At 50.5% G+C, this 24,037-nt stretch overlaps 1 protein-coding gene across 1 annotated transcript in view; it reads left to right on the top strand.

Annotated features, from left to right (window-relative positions):
• The window catches only part of SMC6 (structural maintenance of chromosomes 6), a 224,032-nt gene that overhangs the window by 123,838 nt on the left and 76,157 nt on the right, over nt 1-24,037 (top strand). Inside the window, 2 exon segments of the mRNA XM_075341130.1 lie at nt 7,575-7,689; nt 15,406-15,566. Coding sequence (XP_075197245.1) covers nt 7,575-7,689; nt 15,406-15,566 — 276 coding nt within the window.

The raw sequence follows: 24,037 nt of genomic DNA, 5'->3' as shown, positions 1-24,037 counted from the left end.
AGCCCGCCAAACAGATTTTTTCTGTCCACTCCCCCCTGCTCCAAGGCCGCCGCCTTCTCTCAGGCCGTGGCATCCTTGCAGGCCAACGGAGTAATCGTACCGGTTCCCGCCCGGGAACGGTTCAGAGGGTTCTACTCAAACCTCTTCCTAGTCCCCAAGAAGGACGGTTCCTTCCGGCCCATCCTGGATCTCAAGCTTCTCAACAAGCATGTCCAGGTGCGGCACTTTCGCATGGAATCTCTGCGATCAGTCATTGCCTCAATGACCCAAGGAGATTTTCTAGCATCCATCGACATCAGAGATGCCTATTTGCATGTGCCAATTGCAGTTTCACACCAGCGTTGGCTACGTTTTGCAATCGGAGAGGAACATTTCCAATTCGTAGCTCTCCCCTTCGGGTTAGCCACGGCCCCTCGAGTATTCACCAAGGTCATGGCAGCAGTTGTTGCGGTTCTGCACCTCCAGGGGTTAGCAGTGATTCCTTACCTGGACGACCTTCTAGTCAAGGCTTTGTCCAGTGCAGACTGTCAGCGGAGTGTCTCGCTCACTCTCGCCACGCTTGTTCAATTCGGGTGGCTTGTCAATCTGCCCAAGTAAACTCTGACCCCAACACAGAGACTTACGTACCTAGGGATGCAATTCGAGACCCTGCCGGCACTTGTGATGTTGCCCTTAGTCAAACAGCAGTCCCTTCATCTGGCGGTGCGCTCTCTGTTGAGGCCCCGCCGTCATTCCATCAGGCACCTCATGCAGGTGCTGGGTCAGATGGTGGCGTCAATGGAAGCGCCGCTGTTGGGACAAGCGGACCTCTTCCTTGCACAGGCTGGTAAATCTGTCGCCACAGACCAGGAGCTCCCTTCAGTGGTGGCTTCGGCCCCTCTCTCTGTCCCAGGGACGCTCTTTTCTGATCCCGTCCTGGGTGATTCTCACCACGGATGCCAGTCTATCCGGCTGGGGAGCAGTGTTTCTCCACCACCGGGCACAGGGCACTTGGACTCCGTCCGAATCAGCCCTCTCGATCAACGTGCTGGAAATCAGAGCTGTGCTCCTAGCCCTCGTAGCCTTTCACCACCTGTTGGCGGGCAAGCACATTCGAGTTCAGTCAGACAACGCGACAGCAGTTGCCTACATCAATCACCAGGGCGGGACTCGCAGCCGCCTGGCAATGTTGGAGGTTCAACGTATCCTTCAGTGGACGGAGGACTCCAAGTCCACCATATCCGCAGTCCACATCCCAGGCGTAGAAAACTGGGAGGCAGATTATCTCAGCCGTCAAACCGTGGACAGCGGCGAGTGGGCCCTGCATCCAGCAGTGTTCCGGTCAATCTGCCGCAAGTGGGGCACTCCGGAAGTGGACCTAATGGCATCCTGGCACAACAACAAGGTCCCGGTTTACGTGGCTCGCTCCCACGATCCTCAAGCCTTGGCAGCGGACGCGCTAGTTCAGGATTGGTCCCAGTTCCGTCTGGCCTACGTGTTTCCCCCTCTAGCTCTCTTGCCCAGAGTCCTGCGCAAGATCAGGATGGATGGCCGTCGGGTCATAATCATTGCTCCAGACTGGCCCAGGCGAGCTTGGTACCCAGACCTGCTTCGTCTGTCCGTAGACGTGCCATGGCATCTACCGGACCGCCCAGACCTTCTCTCACAAGGTCCGTTTTTCCGCCGGAATTCTGCGGCTCTCAGATTGACGGCGTGGCTCTTGAGTCCTGGATCCTAACGGCTTCCGGCATTCCTTCTGAAGTCATCTCCACTATGACTCAGGCTCGGAAGTCTTCCTCGGCCAAGATTTACCACAGGACTTGGAGAATTTTCCTGTCCTGGTGTCGCTCTTCCGGCCATGCTCCTTGGGCTTTTTCCTTGCCGACCATTCTGTCTTTTCTACAGTCCGGTCTGCAGCTAGGACTATCCCTCAATTCCCTCAAGGGTCAGGTCTCGGCTCTGTCAGTGTTGTTCCAGCGGCGTATCGCCCGACTGGCCCAGGTGCGCACCTTCATGCAGGGCGCATCTCACATCATTCCGCCATACCGGCGGCCTTTGGATCCCTGGGACCTTAATCTGGTCCTCACGGCCTTACAGAAACCCCCCTTTGAGCCTCTTAGGGAGGTTCCTTTGTTTCGACTCTCACAGAAAGTGGTCTTTCTGGTGGCCATAACTTCTCTCAGGAGAGTTTCTGATTTGGCTACGCTCTCTTCGGAGTCACCCTTTTTGGTTTTTCACCAAGACAAGGTAGTTCTCCGTCCGACTCCGGACTTTCTCCCTAAGGTGGTGTCTCCTTTCCACCTTAACCAGGACATTTCATTGCCTTCCCTTTGTCCGGCCCCTGTGCATCGCCTTGAGAAAGCGTTGCATACTTTAGATTTGGTGCGGGCGCTCCGGATCTATGTGTCACGCATCGCTGCTCTCAGGCGGTGCACCTCTCTTTTTGTACTGACCACAGGTCAGCGCAAGGGTCTCTCTGCTTCTAAACCGACCCTAGCTCGCTGGATTAGGTCGGCCATCTCCGATGCCTACCAATGTACTCAGGTGCCTCCCCCGCCGGGGATTAAGGCGCACTCGACCAGAGCTGTCGGTGCCTCTCGGGCTTTCAGGCACCAGGCTACGGCTCAGCAAGTCTGTCAGGCTGCCACTTGGTCCAGTCTGCACACCTTTTCGAAGCACTATCAAGTGCATGCTCATGCTTCGGCAGATGCGAGCTTGGGCAGACGCATCCTTCAGGCGGCTGTCGCCCATTTGTGAAGTTAGGTTTTGCCTACTTCGCAGTTTCTGTTTATTACCCACCCATGGACTGCTTTGAGACGTCCCATGGTCTGGGTCTCCCATAAGGAACGATGAAGAAAAAGAGAATTTTGTTTACTTACCGTAAATTCTTTTTCTTATAGTTCCGTAATGGGAGACCCAGCACCCTCCCTGTTGCCTGTTGGCAGTTCTTGTTCCGTGTGTTTTCACCGGCTGTTGTTGTAGACAGAGGTTCCGGTTGTTCCGGGTTTTACTCTATCTCTACTTGTGGGTGGATGTCCTCCTTCAGCTTTTGCACTAAACTGGCTGGATATGGTCATCCAGGGGGTGTATATGCTCGGAGGGAGGAGCTACACTTTTTAGTGTAGTACTTTGTGTGTCCTCCGGAGGCAGAAGCTATACACCCATGGTCTGGGTCTCCCATGTCGGAACTATAAGAAAAAGAATTTACGATAAGTAAACAAAATTCTCTTTTTTATGGAATCTCGGCCATTTGATCTGAACAAAACCCACAGCGTAAAATGGACCGCACCACAGATTTCTTTTTTTTTTTTTCTTTTTTTTTTTTAAAGGGAAGGTGTCGTAAAATAACTTCAATAACTGAAGAAATGTAACGTTTTAATGTTTTGTTTACATACTATAATTTAAATATTATTGAGCAAAATAGAAAAAAAATTAAGTTTGATACTTTCCACTCTTAAACACTAGGGGGAGCAGCTGCCGAAATCCTACTGTAGAACTAGCTCACATTACAGCTGCAGTAAAAGTGGGCAGAATCTGCTCTCCTGTGTGTGATGTCACAGCTCACCCTCCCAATCTGGGTGTGTCCAAAAGGATAAGGGATGGTGAAGTAGAGGATCACAGTGCGGAGCCATTTTGTTGGTGACCGCAAAGTGATCCTAATACAGTGGAACCTTGGTTAACGAGAACAATCCGTTCTGGAAGTGTGCTTGTTAACCAAGTTACTCGTTCAGCAAAGCAAGATTTCCCATACGAAATCATTGCAATGCAGACAATTTGTTCCACAACTTGTTAAATGTCCCATCCTGGTCCCCTATTGTGCCATTCCACACACGCACAAACACGCGTACAAACATGCACATACACGCACACATATTATGCTCACCTTACCTTCCGTTCCATCGCCGGTCACCTGGAACTTGCAGTTCGCCGTTACAGGATGTGTATCAGGTAACCATCGCAACGAGGGAGGAACTTCCGCTGACAGAGCACTGACGTCAAAAGCAGGAGCTGCTCGACTCTGATTGGACATCACGCTGCCTTTGAGTAGCGGCTGATGGCAGAGGAACCATCGTCGCGATAGTTGCCGATACACATCCTGTAGCAGCGAACTACAAGTAACAGGAGACCGGCGATGGAACGGACGGTACACATATTATGCTCACTTTACCTTCCGTTCCATCGACAGCCTCATGGTTCTTGTAGTTCGCTGGTACAGGATGTGTATCGGGTAACCATCGTGACGAGGGAGGAACGTCCGCTGCCAGAGCAAGTACCTCCCTCGTCGCGATGGGGACCGATACACATCCTGAACCGGCGAACTAAAAGAACCATGGGCCGGCGATGGAACGGAAGGTAAAATGAGCATAATATGTGTTTTTGTGTGTGTTTGTGTGTGTGCTTGTGTGTGTGCTTGTGTGTGTGTGCTTGTGTGGACTGTAAGAGCGGGTTAAAATGCGGTTGATGTACGGAACCGGAAGTGTGTGCGGTGAGTATTTGCTTGTACGGCAAAGCTTGCTCGTAAACTGAGTTACAAATTTACAGCAAGCTTTGCTTGTTAAGAAAAATACTCGCTAACTGGGTTACTCGTTAAGCGAGGTTCCACTGTATGTCTAAAGTGTATACCGCGCCCCACTGTATACAGCATTTTTTTTTTTGTTCTGATGCTATACTTTTCCAATTGCTTCAGTACACTCTCATATTTGACGTGCTGGGTCTCGTTTATTCATAAATAGAGATGGGCGAACTTGGAGATATTCGGTATTGACGGATCCAACCTAATTTAGAAAAACAAACTAAGTCCGATCCAGAATCGGGTTTTTTATCTTCCAACATCTGCCCGAAAGCCAATCCCCTTAAAAGTCTATGGGGACCTGAATTTTGTGCTTTAAAATAGTGGTAGAAAGGGCTACGTGAATTCTAGTAGGAGCGTTATATTTACACTACTTCCTAGGCTGCTCATTACCCTCATACATATTCACTGCTGCCCCCGCCCGCCGGTAGTCTCAGCGTCAGTGATTGGTTGCAGTCAGACTACGTTCCCACCCTCTGTGGCAGCGTGTGAGATTGGTTGGAATCACACATACGGTCTGTGTCTCTAGTGGTGTACAAATAAATAAATAAATAAGACGTAAGGTCCCCCCATATTGTGATACCCAGCACAGATAAAGCCCATGGCTACAGGCTGCAGCCCCCAGCTGTGCGTTTATCTTGGCTGTGTTATCAAAAGAGGAGGATCGCATGCATGGTTTTGGTTTTTTTTTGTTTTTTGTTTTTTTTTCCCTTCAATTATTTCAATAATTTGAAAAACGGCAAATTTTGATACCCAGCGATAAGCATACAGATGGGGGCTGCAGCCTTTTGCCGTATGCTTTTTGTGCTGGGTGTCATAATATTGGGGGACCCTACAGCAATTTATTTCACTTCTTTTTACACCACTATAGAGGCAGACAGCATGTCTGATTCCAACCAATCACAGATGCTGTCACATAGGGTGGGGGCGCAGTCTGACTGCAACCAATCACAGTAAACAGCTTCACCGCACACTGAAGATGCAAAATAGCAAGGGAGGTTTCGAACTTCATGATTCTTGTTCACAACGTCGCTGAAAAGGGGGAACAAATACAACAACAAAATATGCACGGTATGAACAAGACCCGTGAGGGTAGAAACGTCCCTTGCTGTCGCAAACCTTCTGCACCTTGTCAATATCCAGCAGATGTCTACAAAAAAACACTATTTTGCATCTTTAGTTTGTAGTGAAACTCTTTGCAGTTTTATTCTGGGGTTTGCACACCCCATCTTCCTGCACCTCAACAATTGGACCGAGTGAACGTCAATATTGCTCCCTACTGCAATCAATCACAGTCACCGGGACTGCCAGTGGCTGGGGGAAGCAGTGAATATGTTTGAGGGTAATGAGTGGCTGCAGAATTAGTGTTACAGCCATGCGGGAACCACGGGGGAATACTATTCTCCTTATGGAGACTTTGCAAGCCAGTCTGGCTGCCAGTAAGGGGACTTATAGCTGCCATGCCCCTCTGCAAAATATTCAAATTGTCTCTCCAGGACTGGAGACAAACTCTAGCGCAGTACCACCTATTGGAAGTAGCGATCCTAAAAGTTAAATGTGGATTTTTAACAATCCTTTGCATATGACCTAGGATATATAAGCCAGATCAGAATCCCAATTTGCAGACACGGTGTTTCGGGGTGCTTGCCCCTCGTCAGTGCAAAGTATGGGGTGTCTGATTAGCCATGCGGGAGACATTGTACTCATAATACTCCTGCTTTATTCCCCCTTTTTTTTTCTTTTTCATTCATTCTTTCATTCATTCATTCGTTCATTTATTTTTTTTTTTAATTGTTTTTTTATTTTTTTAGGAAGCCTATCAGGTTTCCAATGCGTTGAGAACCACAAGCAGTTCTGGGTGTATATTGCTAATCCCTGCCTAACTGTCCCTGTATCCTGTAGCATAGATAAAGAGATCTTTACAAAAAGTATTTATAAAGATACTTTATGATCTGCTAATGAGTGCAGGGACTAGTTGCAAGGGCGTTATTTCCCCAAACTAGTCCCGCCCTCTTAGTATGGTAGCACACCGCAGTGCGGTGACTTCTGATCATACGCACTAAGCCTAAACCCGGCTTCTGGTGCGGTGAAAATGGACACTGGTGCGAGCGTCCATGCTGATGATGCTGGGCATTAAATAGCATGTTAGCACGCCCACAGGGGTGTGCTAATATGCAAAGAGGTCAAAATAGTTGAGGGAAATAACGCTCTTGTGACTAGTCCCTGCGCTCATTTGCATATCATAAAGGATCTTTAGAAATACATTTTCTAAAGATCTCTTTAGTAGTGTTGAGCAGACCCGGACTTGAAAAATCCGGATCCGCGCGGTTTCAGCGGTGGATCCAGATCCGAACCGGACGCGGGATTCCTGTTCCGTTTTTTTTTTTTTTTTTTCTCTGTCTCCCGCTCTCTTCTTCTCTCTTCTTCTCTCTTCTTCTCTCTTCTTCTCTCTTCTTCTCTCTTCTTCTCTCTTCTGCCGGACCCGGATTATTTGCGATCCGCTCAACTCTACTCTTTAGCTATGCTGCTAGATACAGGGACAGGTAGGCAGGGATTAGAAATATGCACCCAGAACTGCTTGTGGTTTTCGCTGCATACTGAACCATGTCCCTTTAATTATCGGAGTGGCTGAATCCGAATAGTTACATGGAGTTCCCTGAGAACTCAGTGTTTTGGGTCGGTGCACACATACTAAGTATCTTGTACGGGTCCCAAATTTTACAGTCCGGGTTCACCCATCACTAGTCATAAATACATTTTGAATAACATGGAATTAGTAGAGGATTGGCGGTCTGTTATCATGGAGACACTTTGGTCTTCATATGTGCTGTAGTTGCAACAATTGTTTTCTTATGCCTATTTGCAAAAATGTTTCCCTATGGAAGCTTTGAAGGTTTGTGAGCTTTTGGGGGTTTTGTTTCTCAAAGGCTGATATAGCCATAAAGGTTTATATTTTATATATTCTAAGAATGTCACAGCAAAGACATTTTAGGCTATTTTATATGTTCTTACTTTTCTTTTGTAGAGCTGTGAAGCATCTAAAATATCCATCCGTACTGACCACTTTAGAAATTGATAACCCCGTGGTTGCAAACTGCTTGATCGATATGAGAGGAATAGAGACGGTGCTGCTGATAAAGGTATGTGATCCATTACACATGTAACTTGGGAGTACCATGACCCTGATTCCAGTGATGTCCTTTTCAGACTGTTTACTACTGTTCCAATAAAATCAGTGTTTCTCTGACTCCTCATTGGGGGACACAGGACCATGGGTGTTATGCTGCCTATCCATAGGAGGACACTAAGTAGATGCAAAAGCATAGCTCCTCCTCTGCAGTATACACCCCCTGGCCGGGCCAGGCAGCCTCAGTTTTAGCTTAGTGTCTGTAGGAGGCACTTCCTTTCAAGGTTTGTTATTTTTTGAGGGCGACGGTTTCCCTTTGGGACCGATCTCCCACTACCATTAACGGGCAGGAACGTGGAGTGTCGCCTCCACGTACCCCCTCCTGCGACGCTGGATCCTGGGCTGGACGACTGGTTCCACAGACACCGATTTTCCAAAGCCCAGGGTAGAGGCCTGTGCCCCTATAGCCCAATTCCTCAGCCCCTCTTTGCAGGCTCTGAGTTGAATATGACGCCGACACAGCAAGCTGACTCTGCTATTTTCACTGCCTGGATGGAAGCAGTGTTTTAAGGTGAGATCCCCCCTGACTGGTTTCCCAGACAAAGGGAGAAAAGACGCTGCAGGGAAGGTTCCCAGGACATTTACAGTATTTATGTGCAAGGAGCAAGGATCCTGCACACACAGTGTTAACTTTTCTCTAGTTTGCTGGCTGGAGGAGGGGGAAGTTCTGCTGTTTGCAGAAACTCCTGCAGATAATTCCACGTTGGCAGGGGGAGGGCCCAGGGACTCACGCGGTTTTATTTGCTTTAGCAGAAAAGCCGGCTGATAACCACCAGTGACAAGTTGTGTGCTGACTGTAGGGAGAGGTAGGAAACTATCAGAAGCTCCCTTCCCGCCGTTTTTTTTTTTTTTTTTTTACTACCCACAGCAGGGGGGGGGCACACTGACTCATCTTCCCGCTCTTTTAGCTCTAAGCCCTGCCCCCCCCTTCCTTCTGGTGAGGCGCTTGCTTCAATTGTAGCTCTGCTGAGCATTGCTCCCCCTCCTGGCATACTCCTATTAGGAACATGCAGAAATCTAAGAGCACTAAGAGTGCTAAGGCCCACATAGTCTATTATTCAGCCTGCACTACCTGCCACGCTGAACTACCACGTAAAACACAGGAGGAGGGTCTCTTCTCTCTGTGAGTCCTGTGCCCCTATAGACCCCCAAGACCCCCCTGCCACCACCGCCGAAACCGTCAGCCCAGAGCCTAGGGCTCCCAGCCCACCGGAATGGACACAGTTTCTGTCCCAATCCATGGAAAAACTGTCACAGAATCTTGTGCTGGCTATGCAGTGTCATCCTCCACACCCTTCTGGGTCCCTGGACGGAACGCAGCCAGACGATACCCCTATGGAGGATCCTTGTAAGGTAATCCGGGCACATGCTTCACCGGCTGCAGGGATCAGGAAAAGAGCACACGGCCGGGTGTCTCCAGCGGGCTCTCCCTCGGGAGCACACAGGGCAGGCTCTCCCACACGCTCCACGGCTTCTGAAGAGCTGGAGGAGGGAGAAATGCTGTTTATACTAAGAGGATTCCTTGGTTTCAGCCTCCCCAGATGATCAAACTGCAATAGACTCCCTTATAGCAGCAATCAACCAAACTCTGCATGTGGAGGATCCCCCATCCACTACCACTGACCATGCGGTCTCCTTTTAAGAGGGCAAGGAAACCCCAAAAGGTTTTTCGCTGATCACCCAGAGTTTCAGGATATCCTCACAAAACAGAGGGAGAAGCCTGATAGGCGCTTCGGTAACCGAAAACTCATGGAGTCCCGGTACCCTTTTGCCTCACCTGCCCCTAATGGCTGGGCCGATCCGCCCTCGGTCGACCCCCCCCCCCCCCCCTCCCTGGTCTCCCGCTTTGCCACAAAGACGCTCAGACAGACAGGTGGAGCACTTCGCCCGCTCTGCTTTGGAGGCCGTGGGTTCCTCCCTCTTGCCCTCCTTTGCCTCTGTGTGGGTCGCAAAGGCGATCTCGGTCTGGGCAGAATCCCTTAACACTTCGCTTGAGGAATCCCAGTTCCCTCATACCTTCACAGAGGTAACAGCTCAAAATTACCGCTGCGGCGGAGTACCCCATGCAGGCCTCCATGGACGCTGCTACCTGCGCAGCGTTTGCCGCCTCAGATACCATAGCCATCCGTAGAGCTCTCTGGCTCTGACAATGGCGAGCGGACTCTGCCTCCAAGAAGTCTCTCACGGGCCTTCCTTTTTTTCCAGACCAATTGTTTGGCGAACGTCTGGACGAGCTCATTTCTGACGCCACGGGAGGAAAGAGTACCTCCCTCCCCCACCTGAAGTCCAGGACGACCTTCACCAGACGTCCACAGTCCTCGTTCCGCTCCTTCGGAACTCATTGGTTGGTCGACATCCCGTGCTGTCCCAGCCGCGGACTACGCAGGGACCGACCGACCTCAGCTCTCCCCGAAACCCACTTCGTCATGGCAGCCTAGACCGAAACAGTCCAGGACTAGGGAGACTACGACGTTTTATCCCCTCATGACTCCTTCGGCGCCCCGGAAGACACACTCATTGTAGGAGGTCGACTGCGGCTTTTTTCAACACATCTGGGCACAGCCTCAGACGACAAATGGGTGCGAGACCTTGTGTCTTCCGGTTACCAGGACCCGACCCCCGAGTTGGTTCTTTCTCTCAAACCCCCTAAAGTCTCAAACGACGCGAAGCTTTTTTTTCAGCAATCCACTCGCTCCAAACAGCAGGAGTGATAATACCTGTCCCGGACGACGTGAAGTTCAGGGGTTTTTATTCCAACCTCTGTGGTCCCCAAAAAGGATGGGTCAGTTCGACCCATCCTGGACCTCTAACACCTGAACAAACATGTGCACGTATGGAGATTCAGAATGGAGTCCCTAAGGTCCATTATTGCATCCATGGTTGAAGGGGAATTCCTCACCTTAGACATCAAGGACGCGTACCTGCACATACCCATCGCCCCAGATCACCAAAAGTTCCTCCGCTTCGCAGTTCAGGACTCCCACTTTCAATTCGTAGCTCTTTGGGGGACACAGCACCCTTCGGCCTTCCCACCGCACCAAGGGTCTTCACCAAAGTCATGGCGGCCGCTATGAGCGTCCTTCACGCCAGGGGAGTAGTCGTTCTCCCTTACTTGGACGACTTCCTCATCAAGGTCCCCTCCTTCCGCGACTGCTCAACCAGCGTACAGATCACTGTGGACACCCTATCCCGCTTAGGGTGGCTAGTGAATCTAGACAAATCGTTCCCGATCCCATCACGATCCTTCACCTTTCTGTGCATGTCCCTGGACACCCATCGGGGCTTGATCTATCTCCCCCGGGACAAGGCGATCGCTCTTCAACGAGCTGTACGCTGCCTTCTACGTCCTCCGTCTCGCTCCAATCGATTCAGCATGAAGGTGCTCGGCAAGATGGTGACGGCTATGGAAGCAGTACCCTTTGCTCAACTGCACCTCCGCCTACTGCAGCTAGCCCTTCTAGCGGCCTAGGACAAGAGCCCCTTCTCCCCGGACAGACATCTTCACCTGACGCCCTCAGTCAGGTACGCACTCTGTTGGTGGCTTCGGTCCTCATCCCTTTCGAAGGGGAGATCTTTTCTCTCAGCGAACTGGCTGGTCCTGACCAAGGACGCCAGCCTCCTAGGCTGGGGAGCAGTGTACCGGCCCCACACTGCTCAAGGACGTTGGACGCCCCAGGAGTCTTCCCTAACCATAAACATCCTTGAAATCTGCGCGATCTTCCTCGCGCTCAGGGCATTCTGCCCTCTGCTAGCGGGTCATCAGATTCGAGTCCAATCGGACAATGCGACAGCTGTAGCCTACATCAATCGCCAAGGGGTACACCTGCAGCAAGGCAGCTTATCTCGAGGCCCACAGGATCCTCAGCTGGGCCGAATCGACAGGGTCAGTGATATCAGTGGTACACATACCGGGATTAGAGAACTGGGCAGCAGACTTCTAAGTCGCCAAGGCCTGGCCGCCGGAGAGTGGTCTCTCCACCCAGAAGTGTTCCTACACATCTGCACTCGCTGGAGTACACCAGATGTGGATCTAATGGCCTCAAGGTTGAACGCAAAGGTACCCGCGTTCACAGCCAGTTCATGCGATCCGCAGTCCATCTGCGCGGATGCTCTAGTCTGCTCCTGGCTCCACTTCTGCCTGCCTTACATATTTCCACCCCTACCTCTGCTGCCGCGGGTAATCAGGCAAATCAAGGTAGAGGGGGTCCCGATGATACTGATAGCACCAGTCCGGCCCAGGCGCGCATGATACGACGAATTAGAACAAATGCTTGCAGACGTACCATGGCGCCTTCCAGACATCCCAGACTTGCTGACACAAGGGCCCATTTCCCATCAGAACTCCTTTCATGGTGCAGGGAAACTAGCGTCCAGCCACTGCCTCTGGCCATCCCCAGAATTCTCGATTTTCTTCAGGTTGGCTCTCAGTTCCCTTAAAGGGCAGGTTTCAGCGCTCTCAATCTTCTACCAATGCCGACTGGCTCAAAAAACGCAGGTCAAGACCTTCCTCGAGGGCATTTCCCATCTAGTTCCCCCGTACAAACGGCCGTTGGAACCATGGGACCTCAATCTTGTTCTGGACGGTCTCCAGAGGTCCCCCTTTGAACCTCTCAAGGAATCGTCCCTAGTTTTTCGGTCCTGGAAGGTAACGTTCCTGGTGGCAATTACGTCCAGCAGACAGGTTTCGGAGCTAGCAGCACTCTCTTGCCGCGAGCCTTTTCTGATTTTTCACCAGGACAAGGTGGTTCTGCGCCCCCTTCCGGATTTTCTTCCAAAGGTTCCTACCCCGTTTCATTTGAACGAGGACATTGTTCTACCTTCCTTTTGTCCTCACCCAGTTCATAGGGTGGAAAGGTCTCTGCATTCGTTAGACCTCGTCAGAGCTCTCCGATATTACATATCCAGGACAGCCCCCTTTAGGAAAACGGACTCTTGTTCGTCATTCCTGAGGGGCCTAAGAAGGGACAGGCAAGGGAAAGGCGACTCTGGCTCGCTGGATTCGCTCTGCGATCCAGGAAGTCTACCGCTTGCAACTCTAGCCCATTCCTAGTGGGCTACGGGCTCATCCCACGCGAACAGTTGGCGCTTCGTGGGCCATTCGGCATCAGGCTTCTGTGACACTTTTTTTTCTCATGTTCCTCTGTTGAGGTAAGTTTTTACTTGCTTTTTCTCCTACTGCTTGTGTACTAAAACTGAGCTTGCCTGGCTCGGCCAGTGGGTGTATACTGCAGAGGAGGAGCTATGCTTTTGCATCTACTTAGTTTCCTCCTATGGATAGGCAGCATAGCACCCATGGTCCTGTGTCCCCCAATGATGGCTAAGAGAAAACGATTTTACGGTGAGTACACAAAAATCCGTTTATTGTCAAACTACTGTGTTTTTCTTTTTAACTCTTAATGACAACCATAAACATCCAAATGGCCTGATAACATGCACAGAAATTGACACAAATGGGTTTGAATGGCTAATAAAGGTAACATCCTCCCCTGTGACCTGTTTGCTTGTAATCAGTGTGTGTGCATAAAAACTGATTGAGTTTCTGAGATCCAGACAGACTCTTGCATCCTTCATCCAGCTACTGACGTTTCTGGTTTGTGAGTCATGGGGAAAGCCAAAGGATTGTCAATGGATCTATGGGAAAAGATAGTTGAACTGTATAAAACAGGAAAGGGATACAAAAGTATATCCAATGATTGATAATGCCAGTCAGCAATGTTCAAACTGTGATTAAGAAATGGAAAATCAATGGCTCTGTAGAAACCAAACCACAATCAGGCAGGCCGACAAAAATTTTGGCCACAACTGCAAGGAAAATTGTTTTGGATGCAAAAGATTAAACCAAAAAATAACATCAGCTGACTCACTGAAATCTAGCGGTGCGGCTGTTTCAAGATGCACAATAAGGATGCACTTGAAGAAAATTGGGCTGCATGGTCGAGTCGCCAGAAGAAAGCCATTACTGAGCAAATGCCACAAAGTATCTCGCCTACAATACGCCAAACACACAGACAAGCCTCCAAACTTCTGGAACAAGGTAATTTGGAGTGATGAGACTAAAATCAAACTTTTTGGCCTCAACCATAAACATTACATTTGGAGAAGTGTCTACAAGGCCTATGATGAAAGGAATTCCATCCTACTGTAAAGCATGGAGGAGGATCGCCGATGATGTGGTGATGTGTGAGCAACAGAGGCACAGGTAACTTCGTCAAAGTTGAAGGAAAGATGAATGCAGCACATTATCAGCAAATAATGGAGGAAAATTTGCACTCATCAGCCCGGAAGCTGCGCATGAGACGTTCCAGCATGATGACAATCGAAAACACAAGGCAAAGTCAACCTGTCATTGTCTATAGTAGAACAAAGTGAAGGTTCCGGAGTGGCCATCTCAGTCTCCTGACTTCAATATCATTGAGCCACTCTGGGGAGAACTCAAGCACCGCAGTTCATGCAAGAAAGGCCAGTAATTTACATGAACTGGAGGCTTTTTGTCAAGAAGAATGGGCAGCTTTACCATCTGAGAAAACAAAGAGCCTCATCCACAACTACCACAAAAGACTTTGCGCTGTCACTGATGTTAGAGGGGGCAATACACGGTATTAACTGGGGTATGAGAACTTTTGATCAGGGATAGGCTAGGTTCACATTTCCGTTGTTTTAAATCCATCAGGTCCGTCAGCAACAGATCCGTCGTTTTTTAGATGTCAACTGACGCAACTGATGTGTTTTTCACAGGATTCCGTTCACAGAAATCCTGTGAAAAAACTGATCCGTTGCGTCCGTTACATCCGCTGTGGTTCCTTTTTTTGACGGATCTGTCATGATTAGTTTGTGTTTGGGACAGCCCAGTGGGTGTGCCAAACATGCTGGGCATGCTCAGTAGAGCATGACGGAATCCAGCGCTGGATTCCGTCGTAAGACGGATTACGACGGAATCCGGCACCATAGACAAACATTACAAGCGTGATGGATTCCTGTGCGGTGCGTTAATTTTGACGGCTCAAAAAAAGTTACATTCTGCGTTATTTCCGCCCGGCGGTCAGTCCAAAAACAACTGACCGCCGTGCAGCGGATGCAACGCAAGGTAATCAGTCGCAATCCGCCACTAATACAAGTCTATGGGAAACAACGCCATCCGCCAAACAGATTCCGTTGTTTACCAGAGCCGCGGATTGTGACTGATACAATTTGGCGGAAATGTGAACCTACCCTTATTTGGATGTTTTTGGTTGTCATTATGATTTAAAAAGAGAAAACACAGAAGTTTGACAAATGGCTTCACCCAACCACTAACCATTTACTAAGCCATGCGACAATCTACTTTACCTTCAGTTTTTCGTTTTTTTGGGGGGTTTTTTTAGGGTTTTTTTTTAGCCGAAACCTAAAAATTGATTTAGTAAAAAATTTGTGTATCTTCTATTTAGAAAAAAAAACCTGAACAAATATTGGGGGACGGTTGAGTTTTTATTTTGCCTCAATATTTTTTATCTGAAACGTTTTTTTACATTTTCTGCCACCTGCCAGCATTTTTCTCTATTAGAACGTGGACAACGTCACTAGAAATTGTATTTTATGTGTCTTTGTTACAAAAGCTTCCACAGAGTTAAGGTGTTCCTCTACAAGCACCTAGAATGGTAATCTTACCCCTTTTCATGTTTCTTGCTATCAGAATAACAGTGAAGCTCGAGACGTGATGCAGAGGGGGGCGCCACCTGTAAACTGCCGAGAGGCGTTCACTGCGGATGGTGACCAAGTGTATAAAAACCGCTATTATTCCTCGGAGTTCAACAGAGCCAGATATCTGAGCCGCGACGTGGACAGGGAAATCAGGTTTGTTCGATTCTCAGTCTTTTTTAGTAAGAATATCTTCTCTCTTATGTGGTTAGGGCAAATGGATGTTTTACAGGGTGGTCCATGGAAAAGTACCAGTGCCTTGGATTTAGGAGGAGGCCGTAGCCCCTTGCTCTCTGTCTGGTAATGTGACGTCAACCCATGTTCAGCATTACTTCCTTTATTCTACCAACCTGTCCATGGTGCTGTAGACAAGGTGAGTTCAGCGCCAGCTCTCTGCTTCCATTTTCGCCACCCCCATAGCTTCTTAGAAAGAAGATGCAGTCAGGGGTTTGAAGATAGAAGTAGTGAAGGACATCAGTGCCGCCCTCTGATTCATTTGAGGGTTGGTGCTGGTGTTACTCACTGCTTCTCTGTCCTCCGCCCTACTCACGTCTTTTGCATTCAGAAGCTGCAGTGGCAGAAAAAGAAGCAGGAAGCTGGCGCTGAACTCACATGTCCCATAGTTTCTATCACTCAGAATGTCTGCAGAAGGGGCGGAGATGCAAGAAACAATATATTAAGTAACTTCAGTACTGTCCCCTAGTGACATTCTGTTGCAGGAGGACAGATGGATGCTGCGAGGAGTGAGTGCAGCTCCAGCCTCCTTCCTGTGACTTCTCAAAGTCCTCTCCAATTCTTATTATTTATTATTATAGCGCTATCAATTCCATGGCGCTTTACATGTGATAGGGGTGTACATAATAGGGACAAGTACAATAATCATTAACAATATAAGGCACAGGCTTGTACAGGATGATAGAGGACCCTGCCCACGAAGGATCACAGTCTACAAGTCAAATGAAACATTACAGGAAGTGCAGTAAAGAAAAACACACAAAGGGTTGAGCGAGATAGAGAAAACTGTTTAGTAATGTTTTCATAAAACCAATTACAAAAGTTGTTAGTGTGTAAGAATAATTTTTTTTTAGAAAATACATTTCTCTGACGCCTCGTTGGGGGATACAGGACCGTGGGTGTTATGCTGCTTATCCATAGGAGGACACTAAGTAGATGCAAAGATGTTAGCTCCTCCCCTGCAGTATACACCCCCTGGCCCAGCCAGGCTACTTCAGTTTTAGCTTAGTGTCTATAGGAGGCACATCTCTGCAGACTACTGCAGCAAGAATTTTTTGTTTTTAGAGGGCGACTGTTTCCTTCGTGGACCAATTTCTCAAAACCATCAACAGGCGGGAACGTGGAGTGTCGCCTCCCCGTACCCCCTCCTGCGACGCTGGATCTTGGGCTGTCACTCACTGGACGACGGGTCTCACAGGCACCGATTTTCCAGAGCAGATGAAAACTACCTCAGTTCCTCTTGCAGGCTCTGAGTTGATACACGCTCTGCACCAACGTGACCAGGCAGCAGACTGCCATCACCACAGGAGCTGAGGTGAGATCCTTCCGATTTTCCAGAGCAGATGAAAAACTTCCTCACTCCCTCTGGCAGGCTCTGAGTTGATGCACGTTCTGTGACCGGGCACAGCAGGCGTCAGAATCTCCACACTTGGCTCCCTGACAGGAATTGGAGCAAAGGTCACACTGACTGGATTGAGCTGATTGCAGACTCCTGCATAGCATTCCACCTGTGGCGGGGGAGGGGGAGAGCCCCCAGGACACAGTGCACCCGCAGCTGCAGTACACTTAGAGTTTTTTCTGTCCACCATTGCTGTGCAGGGCTGGAGCTGGGAAGGGGAGTCACTTCCCACCATTTTTTTTTTTTTTAAATTATATTTTCTCATGCCTTGTTGTCAGAGTTAATCCCCGCCCCCTCAACACTCGATAAGCCACGCCCCCTCACAAAAGCGCGCGTACCTCTCCTCACACAGGAGCTCTGCAGAGCATTGCTCCCTCTTGTTGTGATCAGAGCCTGTGGGCGTCTCTCAGAGCTGGCTTCCTCCTTCCCACAGTAACTGGGATGCAGGAGGAGGAGGGGGGGGGGGGTCATCAGCGCCTGGGTGAGTTATAGCCTCACTTGCACATTAGCTCTGCAGAGCATTGCGCCATCTTGTGATCAGAGCCTGTGGGCGTCTCTCAGATCTGGCTTCCTCCTTCCCACAGGAACTGGGACGCAGGAGGAGGGGGGGAGGGGTCATCAGTGTTCTGGGTGAGTTATATCCTCACTTGCACATTAGCTCTGCAGAGCATTGCTCCCTCTTGTTGTGATCAGAGCCTGTGAACGTCTCTGAGCTGGCTTCCTCCTTCCCACAGGAACTGGGACACAGGAGCAGGGGGGAGGGGTCATCAGTTTTCTGGGTGAGTTATATCCTCACTTGCACATTAGCTCTGCAGAGCATTATATAATATATAATATATTATATAATATAAAATTATATTTTCTCATGGCTTCTTGTCAGAGCTAAGCCCCGTCCCCTCCGACACTCGATAAGCCACGCCCCCCTCACACAGGATCTGCAGAGTATTGCTCCCTCTTGTGATCAGAGCCTGTGGGCGTCTCTCAGAGCTGGCTTCCTCCTTCCCAGAACTGTGACGCAGGAGGAGGGGGGGAGGGGTCATCAGGGTTCTGGGTGAGTTATAGCCTCACTTGCATATTAGCTCTGCAGAGTATTGCTCCCTCATTACAATCAGAGTTTGTGGCTCATCAGCCAGAGGCTGCAGTCACATGTTTTATGCCCTGCACAACTACAGAAAAAACTAAAAGACTTTTTTAATGTATCCTGCCACGCTGAGCTACTAGGGGATGATAGCACCTCTTCCTTCTGTGAGTCCGGTGCCTCTGTAGCTCCCCACCACCACCGCAACAACCGCTGCCAGCCCAGAGCCTACGGCTCCCAGTCCCCTGGAATTGGCACAGTTCCCAGAACCTGGTGCTGGCTATGCAACATCGTCCTCACACCCCTCGGGGGCCCTGGACACAACGCAGCCTGATGACACCTCTATAGAGGGTCCTTCTGATAAGAATCAGCCCTCTGCTTCACCGGTTGCAGATCAGAAAAAGGGCATGACCCCCCCATGGTTCTCCCTCCGGAGTACACAGATGGGGTTCTCCCACATGTTCCGCGTTCTCTGAGGAGTCGGAGGAAGGGGAATGATGTTTGTACCGGGATGATTCCTTAGTTTCAAACCTCCCCAAGCGATCAAGCTGCGATGGACTCCCTTATTGCAGCAATTAACCAAAACTCTGCATGTGGAAGATCTCCCATCCACTATTACTGACCCTGCGGTCTCCTTTAAAAGAGTGAAGAAACCTCAAAAAAAAAAAAAGTTTTTTGACGGCGCTTCGGTATCCGTAAACTTGTGGAGTCCCGGTACCCCTTTAGCTTAGCTGTCTCTAAGGGCTGGGCTGATCCAGCCTCGGTGGACCCTCACCCGGCTTCCGCCTGCCTGAAGGACCCTCCTGTCTTTTACTTAATGGATCCTCCTTCAAGGACCCGACAGACAGACAAGTGGAGCAGCTCGATCGCTCCGCCTTGAGACTGTGGGTCCCTCTCCCCTTCCATGTGGGTCGCACAGGCACCAGGACTACCAGTTTCCCTCAGACCCTCACAGATGTAACAGTTCACATTGCTGCGGCGGCAGAGTACCTCATGCAGGCCTCCCTCGACGCTACTACCTGCGCAGTTATTGCCGCCTCAAATACCATAGCCATCTGTAAGGCCCTCAGGTTCTGATAATGGATAGCGGACTCGGTCTCTAAGAAGCCTCTCACAGTACTCCTTTCCAGACCGATGGTTTGCCGATCGTCTGGACAGGCTCTTTTTTTTTTTTTGTCTGACGCCACGAGAGGAAAAGAGTACCTCCCTCCCCCAACTCTATCCCAGGATGTTTTCTTACTAGACACGCAGGGCCCGACCTTTCCAGCCCTCCCCGAGTCCACCTCGTCCTGGCAGTCTAGACAAAGACCAAGGAGTCTTGTCCTCCTCCATCTGGGCTGCCGCCTGAGACCACAAATGGGTGCGATACCTTGTATCTTCCGGTTACCACATTGAATTCCGGACCCGATCCCCTGGGCAGTCTTTTCTCTCAAACCCCCCAAAGGCTTCAAAACACCTCGAGGCCTTCTCAGCGATCCACTCCCTCCAAACAGCGGGGGTGATGGTACCGGTTCCGGACGGCGAGAGGTTCAAGGCCTTCTATTCCAACCTCTCGTGGTCCCCAAAAAAGGATGGGTCAGTTCGACCCATCCTGGACCCTCTAACACCTGAGCAAACATGTGCACGTAAGGAGATTCAGAATGGAATTCCTAGGGTCCATTATTACCTTTTATGGTCAAAGGAGAATTCCTTGCCTCCCTAGCTATCCGGGACGCGTACCTGCACAAACCCATCGCTCCAGCTCACCAAAAGTTCCTCCGCTTCGCTGTTCAAGACTTTTTTTTCATTTGTGGCCCTACCCTCGGCTCTGCCACAGCACCAAGGGTCTTAACAGAGGTCATGGCGGCCGCCATGAGTGCCCTTCAAGCCAGGAGAGTGGCTGTTCTGCCTTGCTTGGATGACCTCCTCATCAAGGGCTCAACCAGCGTGCAGATCTCTGTGGGCACCCTATCCCGCTTAGGGCAGCTTCTGACTCCAGTCAAATCATCCCCGGTCCCGTCAAAATCCGTCACCTCCCTGGGCATGTCCCTGGACACCCTTCGGGGCTTGATATTTCTACCTCAAGACAAGGCAACCGCTCTACAACAAGCGGTACACTGTCTTCTACATAATCCTCTCGCCCCATACGATTCAGTATGAGAGTGCTAGGTAGGATAGTGGCAGCTATAGAGGCAGTACTGCTTGCTTAGCCACACCACCGCCCACTGCAGCTTGCGCTTCTAGCTGCCTGGGACAAGAGCCCCTTTTTTCCTTTGACGAACTTTTCACCTGACACCTTCAGTCAGGTATGCGCTTTGCTGGTGGCTTCAGTCCTCTTCCATATCGAGAGGGAGTTTTCCTCCCCCAAGTGAACTGGCTACTTCTGACCACGGACACCAGCCTCTTGGGGAGTCTGGGGAGCAGCGCACTGGCTCCACACTGCTTGGGGACGTTGGACGCCCCAGGAGTCTTCCCTTCCCAGAAATCATCCTGAAAATCAGTGCGATCTTTCTCGCGCCCAGGGCATTCCCCCCTTCTGCTAGCAGGTCGTTAGATTCGGGTCCAATTGGACAATGCAACAGCTGTGGCGTAGGTCAATCGGCAGGGAGGTACCAGCAGCAAGACTAGCTTATTTCAAGGTCCTCAGGACCCTAACCTGGGCTGAATCGACGAGGGTCTGTGTTTTCAGCGTTACACATACTGGGAGTAGAGAACTGGGTGGCGGACCTTCTAAGTTGCCAAGGCCTGGCCGCCGGAGAGTGTTTTCTCCACCCAGAAGTGTTCCCACACATCTTCACTCGCTGGGGTACACCAGACGTGGATCTAATGGCCTCAAGGTTGAACGCAAAGGTACCCGCGCTCTTAGCCAGGTCACGTGATCCACAGTCCATTGGCACGGATGCTCTAGTCTCCTGAAGTCGCTTCCGTCTACCTTACATGTTTTTCGCCTCTGCCCCTGCTGCCGCGAGTAATCGGGAAGATCAAGGCAGTAGGAGTCCCGGTGATACTAATAGCACCAGACTAGCCCAGGTGTGCCTGGTATGCCGAATTAGTACAATTGATCATGGCGCCTCGTAAGCATCCCAGACCTGCTGACCCAAGGGCCCATTTCCCATCAGAACTCCAGAGCCCTGAAGCTTACGGCCTGGCCATTGAGACCTGGACTTTAACAAGAGTGAGATTCTCTCTCGCGGTCATCTCCACCATGTACAGTGCCCAAAAGGCGGCCTTCATCCCGTATTTACCACTGTACGTGGAAAACTAACCTTTCCCAGTGCAGGGAATCTAATGTCCAACCTATGCCTCTGGCGATCCCCAGAATTCTTGATTTTTTTTTTTTGCAGTCAGGTTGCAAAAGGGGTTGGCCCTCACCTCCCTTAAGGGGCAGGTTTCATCTCTGTATTTGGCCACCTGTCATTGTGGCAAACAATATGTTGGGAAGACAATCAGGGAATTTCGCCGACGGGTAGGAGAACATCTAGGTGACATTAGGAACGAACATGACACCCCGATCTCTAGGCACATGAATTCACAACATTTTGGTAACAGGGAAGCCATTGTATTTATGGGGATCTTGAAGGTTAAACCATCTCCGAGAGGGGGCAATCTGGATAGGTTGCTCCTCCAGAAGGAGGCAAGACTGATTTCTTTATCGTTCCTATGGGAGACCCAGACCATGGGTGTATAGCTTCTGCCTCCGGAGGACACTAGTACTACACTCAAAAGTGTAGCTCCTCCCTCTGAGCTTATACACCCCCCTGGAGAACCAGATCTAGCCAGTTTATTGCTTTGTGTTCAGGAGGCGTACATCCACACATGCATTCTCATCTGATTTTTGATTTTTGGAAAGAGTTTGAAGAAAAGCGGGTCCAAGCTGGACTCCCGGCATGTCCCTTCTCACCCCACTGTGTCGGCGGTGCTGTTAAGGTTGATTCCAAGGCTGGAGCCTTACATGCCGTGCTCCTTCACCATCCCTCCTGGGCTCTGGCTTGAAGTGGGAGCCAGCACGGTTCTCCATGCTTGGCAGGAGACCGGTCTCCATCCGCAGCCCTTCAGGATCCTGCTGGACCGGAACACTCATCCCCAGGGATTTGGAACCCTGCGTCTAAGCAAGCTAAGTACCTGAGACGTTTATATATTGGGGGTCCCTGCACTTTGTTGTGGGAGAGTGTGCTGAGTGTATTTTGTGTCATTTCCATGCGGGTTCTCTGGCTGTCGCCGGAGAACCGCGCCGATGGTGCCTGCGCGCCGGCCGCACCGCTCAAATTTAGGCCCCGGCTTCGCCGGAGGCCTAGTTTCGGTTTCACTGCCCTCACATGTCATTCATGCAGAGGGACAGCGCGGCTCCGCCCAGCGGCCGTTCTGCATAGGGGAGAGACACTCCTCATTGAGTACATGTCTCCTCCCCTATAAGTCTCTGGCCCTCCAGATCCCGCTCTCAGAGATGAGTCCCGCCCCCTCTCTTCGCTCCGGCGGCCATTTTCTCAGCGTTTTCCCTGTGATCAGCTCTGGTCTGCAGCATCCCTGCTGAGGTGCTTGGGGGTCCGGGCTTCGGGATCTGGAGGGCACACAACACCGCTCCAGCGGTCTGGTAAGCCACAACCTCTGGTTGTGGACTTCTGTATATACTCTCTGGGGGTCATTCTGGCAGAGCCCTCACTCCAGCAGCATGTCACACACGAGGAGCAAGGCTCCAAAGCTGTTTTCAGTATGCACTGCATGTAAGCTCCTACTGCCGGAACCGAGCACCTATCCACATTGTGATGCCTGCTCTAACCTGACGATGCCTCAGCCTGGAATCGCCCCCCCAGGGGTCTCTCAGGCTGCTCCGGCTCCTGTGGCTGACCCCCCGGCTTGGGTAGAATCCTTAACCAGGGCTATCTCCCAGTCTTTTGCTGACTCCATGGGACATCTGTCCAGGACTTTGCTCAGCATGCATCAGCCCCCTTCACAGGGTGCCTCTGCTGCTAGGTCTCTCTCAGGACCGGAGTTCACAGAGGATTTATCATCTGGTCCCAGACCCCGTCCTTCAAAAAAGAGACGCAGGGCTCCCTCTCCTTCCTCGTCCCGCGGCTCGGTCTCAGAAGCTGACTCGGAGGATGCCTTTACTGGGGGCTCGGAGACTACCTCCATGTGCCCCATTGGTCTGTCCGAAAGTGACTCAGATGTTAGTGATTTGATTGCGTCCATTAATTCTGTACTGGATCTCAATCCGCCAGTATCAGAGGAACAACCCTCTCTGGCAGAAAAACACCAGTTTACCTCGCCTAAGAGAGCAAAGAGTGTGTTCTTTAACCACTCTAGTTTTCAGGCCGCTGTGACCAAGCCCAGGGCCTGCCCTGACAAACTCTTCCCAAAGCGTGGTTCTGATGACCGCTTTCCCTTTCCACCTGAGGTGGTCAAGGAGTGGGCTCATTCACCAAAGGTAGACCCCCCGGTGTCTAGACTCTCAGCCCGGACCGTTGTATCAGTGGCTGATGGTACCTCGCTTAAGGATTCAACTGACCGCCAGGTTGACCTTCTGGCCAAATCTGTATATGAGGCGGCAGGGGCCTCGTTCTCCCCGACTTTTGCAGCAGTGTGGGCTCTCAAAGCCATCTCTGCTTCTCTGGAGGAGATGCATTCCCTCACTAAGGAATCTATGCCTGAGATGGTTACCTTAACTGCTCAGGCTTCAGCTTTCTCATCCTATGCCATGTCTGCCATGCTGGAGGCTTCTCACCGCACTGCGGTGGCTTCGGCTAATTCCCTCGCTATCCGCAGGATCTTGTGGCTTTGAGAGTGGAAGGCAGATGCTTCTTCAAAGAAGTACCTTGCTGGACTCCCCTTTGCTGGGTCCCGGCTGTTCAGTGAACAGCTGGATGAAATTATTAAGGAAGCTACTGGCGGGAAGAGTACTTCCATGCCACAAACCAAAACCAGGAAACCTGTCCAGGG

Source organism: Anomaloglossus baeobatrachus, chromosome 3 (assembly GCF_048569485.1).
Source record: "Anomaloglossus baeobatrachus isolate aAnoBae1 chromosome 3, aAnoBae1.hap1, whole genome shotgun sequence".
NCBI classification, from domain to species: domain Eukaryota; kingdom Metazoa; phylum Chordata; class Amphibia; order Anura; family Aromobatidae; genus Anomaloglossus; species Anomaloglossus baeobatrachus.
The sequence above is the reverse complement of the archived record's forward strand: the minus strand, read 5'-3'. Positions and strand labels throughout refer to the sequence as shown.